This window comes from Priapulus caudatus, unplaced genomic scaffold (assembly GCF_000485595.1).
Source record: "Priapulus caudatus unplaced genomic scaffold, Priapulus_caudatus-5.0.1 Scaffold18, whole genome shotgun sequence".
NCBI classification, from domain to species: domain Eukaryota; kingdom Metazoa; phylum Priapulida; class Priapulimorpha; order Priapulimorphida; family Priapulidae; genus Priapulus; species Priapulus caudatus.
In genome coordinates this window covers 787,832-794,839 of record NW_014577079.1, presented here as the reverse complement: position 1 = coordinate 794,839, position 7,008 = coordinate 787,832, and the positions used below count along the sequence as shown (strand labels likewise).

The 7,008-nt window shown below is 45.4% G+C and overlaps 1 protein-coding gene across 2 annotated transcripts in view; it reads right to left on the bottom strand.

Annotated features, from left to right (window-relative positions):
• LOC106811233 (phosphatidylinositol 3-kinase regulatory subunit alpha-like) overlaps positions 1–7,008 on the bottom strand; it is a 215,096-nt gene that overhangs the window by 82,737 nt on the left and 125,351 nt on the right. For both annotated transcript variants that reach the window (XM_014814790.1, XM_014814797.1), the window contains exon 11: positions 805–882. In XM_014814790.1, coding sequence (XP_014670276.1) covers positions 805–882 — 78 coding nt within the window. The remainder of the gene's footprint in view (positions 1–804; positions 883–7,008) is intronic.

Here is a 7,008-nt window from a genome sequence, read left to right as displayed (position 1 = left end):
CTCTGTGCCCATTTTCCGTCGCCGTAGAAGCGCAGTAAGGACGCCACCCCGGTGTGACGGGGGTATTACTTCAGCCTCCGTTTTAGTTGCTCAGCTCTGCAAACGCCGCACGGACGTAACCTGACGCTATATATAGTTATATACGTCAGTGTCTCTCCGAAAAACGAGAGGCGGAAGGAAGTCCCCATTAGTTCTATGAAATAGATGAAAAACTATAGTTCCGTATGAACTGGCACAACGAGAGCGACTGCAAAAACATGCCAGATCAATTAAGATCAAATCCGATGGCTCGCAAAAGCGGCTAGTACGTCCCAAGAATAGACACCCCAAAGGAGAGAGCCATCAGATGAACAGTAACCGAAAATGCAAGCGGCGGATAAAGAGAACCTGCGGCGGCAATATACAATAGCCGCCGAACTGAAAGAGATGGGGACCGTAATGGAGTGAAGCACTCGTTTTGGATCAACTTTCGCCATACTGAATTCGCATGGGCGACAGCTGCGCCACCTCTCAGGGGAAAAAAACGAAGAATTGCAAATACAACTATCTACTATTTACTATCAATTAATCCAAGCTTAGCCATCGGCCAGCATGTTATAGTCTCTACGTATATCTACGTATATCTGCGCTAAATATACGCGTTGTGAGAGTCATCCCCTGCGACTCTAATGTTAATATAGGCAAGCACGAACGCGTAACCTAAGAGTTGCCAGATTGTATGTTGGATGACGCATGCAATCTATATATGGAGGACGGGACATTTCACACGTAATCCGAGTAATTCCAAATCATCCTTCCACTCACCGTTCTTCAGCGCTTGTCTGATCAGACGAAGAGACTTCACCGACACCGTATCTCTGTAGGTTTCATATAGATCTTTCCCTAAAAGAAAAGAAGAAATCACATCAGATCCAACTCTAGCGAGCAGTTCGGCTAACAAGCCCCCATTGCTATTGGCCCCCATTGGATGCTATCCAAACATCTAACAGTCACGCCTGACGGGCAGGCGCTCTTCGAATGTAGACTTTACGAAAACGCGGTAAAACAGACGAAGGGTTGGTCGCTTCCTAAAACATGCTCGTACGTTGTTGAAACTAGTAGGCGTCATAATTATGTACATGATCATTACGACTCATTACGGGCAATCCGCTGAGGTATTATAGGTGGCTTATACTCGACGTGCACGACCTCCAACGTTCAATTACAAAACCAATCTCTTACGATGAAATATTATTATTAAATATTAAAATCTGCACGAATAAAAAAAAGTATATAAATCGCAACAACTATCGTCACAATAATGATCAATTATCGATCAATAATCGATTATGATCAATAATCATTATTATATACACCACACACACCACACACACACGCACGCACGCACGCACGCACGCACGCACGCACACACACATATATATATATATATATATATATATCAGGCTTTCAAGCAGACCCAGGGAAAAATTTGGAGAAAAGTAGGATCAAAATTTGCAAAAAAAACAGGACAAAAGTAGGATTTTGCTGTAAAAATTAGGATAAAAGTAGGACTTATGCGGGCTTTCAGGTGTAGTTTTTACTCATACTTACCAATAGAATTCTCATGTAAAGTTGTGGTGTGCGCCAAAGAGGTACGTATACTACCTGGGATCTGCAATGACTACTCACTACTCCTGCGCCCAAGCCCTTCTCTTTGTGATTTACATATGCCAGAGTGCAACATCGTCATCAAGAATATTGAATTCATTTTACGGTGTTTTGGGACAAAATATTAGGAAAAAACTAAGAAAAAGTAGGAATTTCAGGGAAAAATTAGCAAAAGTAGGAGCAAAGACAAAAAAGTAGGAAAAAGCAGGAAAAGTAGGAATACTTGAAAGACTGATAAATATATATATACACGCACACGCACACACACGCATATATATATATAAATTATATATATATATATATATATATATATATATATATATATATATATTCAAGCATATGTAGCGACCAATATTAGACTCAAGGGTATATACTAACTATATAACTATTGAACGTATTTTAGTAATACTGGACGCGATAACGGCAGCGTACGCGAGCGCGCTCTCTACTTTCGCTCTTCGCCTTTGCGTTATTCGTATACCTTTGGCTACTCTCCTACCTTTTCCCCTTACACCTGTGTAGTGTCACGCTACACGCTACACATATACGTATGCTACGCCAGGCGTTGCATTTCTTGAAACGTGCTACATCGCAAAAAGATGTGATATCGCTTGAACACAGCATGAGACGTACACCACACACGGATTTACGCGAGAACAGAATTCTAACGATTCCCAAGACACGACTACAGTATACGACCATACATGTGATACCTATAGCAATTTTTCTGGTATGTTCTGTAGCTCAATTTGATGCTAAAAACGTCGATATTCACACAGCTTTTTAATATACGTTCCTGCACGTCTGTCCGAAACATAAAAAAACCATAATACATAGAGTACACGATACATTAGGTTCAAGTTTTCAGAAAAAAATGCATGCTCTGACTTGTATTTCATTCTGACATTTCACTGTGTTTGATGATACAAACAGCGTCACTTCTTTTGGATTAATAATAGCCGACAAAAAAACGAGTGCGAAAAAAGTACGAACGAGGATGGTTTACAGATCGAGGATTGCTAGAGGAAGAGAGACATGGAGAAGAGAATAGGAAAATTTCCATACTACCGATTGTAACGAACCGCTTTCCTTGTGATCTTATTAAGTTGCTATAGAGATACTACACACTATATACAATTCTATTATATATGCATTGTGACACTGAGGGTTAGGGTTATTAGAGGTTACTACTCGTTACTTAGAAACCGAACCCATTATAATAATTAGGCAACACAACGACGTTACCTCATAGACTCACATGACAAATGAGACGTGAAAACGACGCAGGAATACAGCAAACCTTGCGCACCAAGCTACTCCAACCGATATCTGCATTCCATCTCAGAGTTCTGCCAAGACAGAGGCCCATCTACCCAAGGTAATGCGGGAACACCGCGAGAACGTGTTCGTCCGCGTCCATCACCTGCGCGGCTGTAGAATGTGTCGCAGACCAACACGAGCGCACGTGAAGCACTAGAGAAGGCGCCGCTTTCCAGCAGCAGCGCTAATTACCTGACAGATCCTGACCCGTGCTAGCATCCAGCTCGTGCATTAGGTGGAGAAAAAAAAACTAAAAAAAATCACTCGAAAATCCGAGTGATATAGGCATCAGCAGCGGCTGGTATACACTGAGTGAGAAGAAGAATGAGAATCCATGCCGTGTTAGTTCCAGCCGTGTTGGCACGCACGCAAGCAAGCACGCCGCACTGTTATCGCGCTCGCAGTAGGCAAGTGTCCCATGTCGCGTACCGCGGGTACCGCCATACACCAGCTAGTACTCGCAAGCCCTCTCCCTCCCGGTTATCTCCCTCCCCCACCGCGAGACGCCTTGCTCCTTCGCGAAATCCCAGCTTGTGAGATTTGACGGCACTGTCGGCTGGTACGATACGCTGCGAAGCTTAGCACACACCTGTCCCTAGTTATCACTGTTCATACATGGACTATGCTCTACTCTACTGGACAATTTCTACATGGACTATCTCTACATGGACTATCTCTACATGGACTATCTCTACATAGACTATCTCTACATGGACTATCTCTACTAGATTTACCAATGTCATTGAAACTCCATCCAGGAACGGCTAGACAGATACTAACGTGGGACAGTTTCGCGTCTGCGGGTTACTACACAGACATAACGGAGGACGAAATCATTCGCAACTGGGTAGACAAATTCCAATTGCTGCGCTGCATGTCCACCACACTAAAGTGATGTGAATTCAGGGTTTTGAAATATGTGAACTGATATGTCTTACTTTCAAATTTGATCCAATTTTACATTATTAATATTTAAGCCAGTTGTAACGTCAGCAGAATCGATGACACAACCTTCACGCAAGAACTGATATTCTACCAGGTCAACGAAAGTGGACCACATGAAAAAAATTGCGCAAGCATACAGCGACCGTTGAAGGTTTAGCTCGTTCTGATCAAGAGATGTACAAACATTGACACGATATGTATATAATATGATGTCACTGACCCTGATGTACTATATACGAGAGACGCAAGCATGATAGGAGCTCAATCAGAAATGAGTGCATGTATTCCTCGGAATATTGTACCATGTTCTCACACATGCACGCACGCACGCACGCACGCACGCACGCACGCACGCAACAGCAACAGCAGCAGCGGCAGCAGAAAGGACGCTATGCGTCAGCCCACAGCTGCCGACATCCCTGCTTCTCGCAACACATGATCAACCCATCTCAGTAGTACCACCACCTGCCGCAGATCTGGTGGCTTCATGCAGGGCTGCGCAGAAACTTGTGCGTGTGGGGGGTATAGTTGTCGGTTAGCAACACACACACTCGTGGAGGTGGTTGTAGGTTAGTAACACGGAAATTTGCGAGTGTGGATGCGGGTTAGCAGCAATAATTCTTGCTGGGGAGGATGCGGGTGTGCTGCATTGAAACCTGTGATGGTAGTAGCTGACTGGCGACAGTGAAACCCGAGGAGGTGGGCTAAAACATTGAGCGCGCAGCCATTAGGGACGCGAGATGAATTCTATGGAGTCCCATAAGCTGCTAGCGCCATTTTATAACAGAATGCTACAGATCAGGTAGAGCCAGCTTTTCATCAGCTCTCACGCTCGATACATATTCGCTAAACGGGAATGAAGCCCGAATCACAATCACGCGCAGAAGACAGGACCTAGATTCACCTAATTATTGGTGCGTGCGCTACCTTTCAACATAAGAATATATGGAGTAATATATGAATGCGACATAAGGGAGAGACAACATTTGCACATCATTGCAATTAATCATATACATAATACACTGTTGGAAATCTTACAAATTCGAGACATAAAAAACACTTCGAAAACGGCGTATACTCAAATAATACCTCCCTCTTCTCTAATAATTAAAAACATTAACTAAAAATGTCGATTTCGGAATAGACGCTGCAACGTTAACGGATCTAGTCAATTCAGCAGCGTGACCTCCTGGAACAAAACAAACGTGTTTTTCGGTTGGCCACAGCACGTCGCATCGAGACAGACAGCCCTGATGCGACTATATATACTATTTCATATCTGCGCTCTGGCGACGGTCTTTGTGTCGCAGGTCGTCGACGTGTGACCCGACAGGTTGGCAATCAATTATGAACGACGGAGCGCCCGCTGGAACCCGGCAGCTTACGCACGCACGCACGCGCGTGCGCGCACACAGACGCACGCACGCACACGCAGACAAGAAAGCGCAAGCTGTCATTGGCTTCCCGTGATGCTTGGTTTCGCGCAACAGAAATAGCAGCAGCGGCAGGCCTGTTGCTGGGGAGCGGAGGCGGCGCGAGCGCGCATGCGCACTAGCAACCTCGATCGCTGAGCGTGAAGCCACTAACGACATCAGCCGAGCATTCAATAAAACGCACGTAGGCGGGCGGCTTGCTGCTTACTGCTCCATCGCAGCAAAAAAGCAATTTCTTGAAATGGGGACGCGGTTAGTGATGGACTCAGACTTTCCGTACTGCACACAAATGCCAAACGACAGAGCATGCATGCACAACATATATTGCGTAGAAGGGAGGGGGAGTATACGTCGACATATTTGTGGGAACACATTGTGTGCAGTTAGCTGTAATAACACGTGTTAGCGCGAAGAAGCCCGTCAGGCAGTGTGACGCAATTGAATGGTTACGTTTGAAGTTTCTAAAATAGTACGATGGCGTATTTTATATAGACAGCTTTTTGTGCGCGGACTGCATCGAAATAGAGAGTTGGTATTGTTGCGTGAATTTCCGTCGATGAGTATTCACGTACGCCAGGCCGCTGTTGTGTCTACCTCTCCCTACTTCTCCTCTCCCGCTTCTCATTAGGCGTTGCGTCAGATTCACAACAGAGAGAGATGGAGAGAGAGAGAGAGAGCGCGAGACAGACAGACAGAGGAGTCAACGCCCCCGATGCTCATTTGTGTATTTAGCTTTCTTCGTGCCGATTCGTTAGCTTCCTACAGAGCAGAATGCGTGCTGCATGCGCGGCGCACGTGCGTGTGCGCACGTGTGGAAACCCTTACTGGTTCCCCATGAATTAAGAACAAGGAAAGCTTGGGCTTATACCGTGTCGGAAATGTACGCGATTTCGGTAAAAGGTACATGCCATATGCGGTGTAATAAAGAATACTTCTAGGATGTCATAGACGCACGGGCATAATGGCAAATCCGACGTTGCAAACGTTGTAAACGTTGCTTAATTAACATGCGGGTTGAGTTGACGTGGTGCGCAGACATCTGTAATACGCACAGCGTCAACGTTTTGTTTAAGAATCAAAGTTTGCAAAAAAAAAAGAAGTAGGCTTGCAACACGTACATGTCCGACATTGCTTGGCGTATCATAACTATTTCTTCTCTCTCGTAAAATAGCGACAAGGAGGCAGGCTAACGACTACTTACACAGGGCACACAGGGCACTACTTACACAGACGTGCTCACTGAACATTCGTGCTACCTGTATACATTTTCGCGCACGATCCCTCTAGACTACGCCTTCCTGCGGGACTTGCTTTAGCAGAGTGACCCTGAAATGCCCTTCTCGTAAATTTCGGCAAGGGTTCGCCTATATTCGATGCTCATCTCATACGATGCCTGGGCGCACATGCTGGCGCCGTTTACAGCCGTACATAACTGCGGCTTTCAGAGGCGTAATTATTTTCAAGAACGCGAAAGATGCTTAAATTAGAGACATCTGGTTTAAACCCTAGCAGAGGCAGCCAGCAGCAGCAACGCTAGCAGCAGCATCGGCGCTAGCAGCAGCAGGAGCAGTTGCGGGGGCAGCAACAGTATTAGTAGTAGTAGCAGCAGCGCCAACATTAATAGTGGCAGAACCAGCAGCAACAACAGCAGCAGCAACAACAG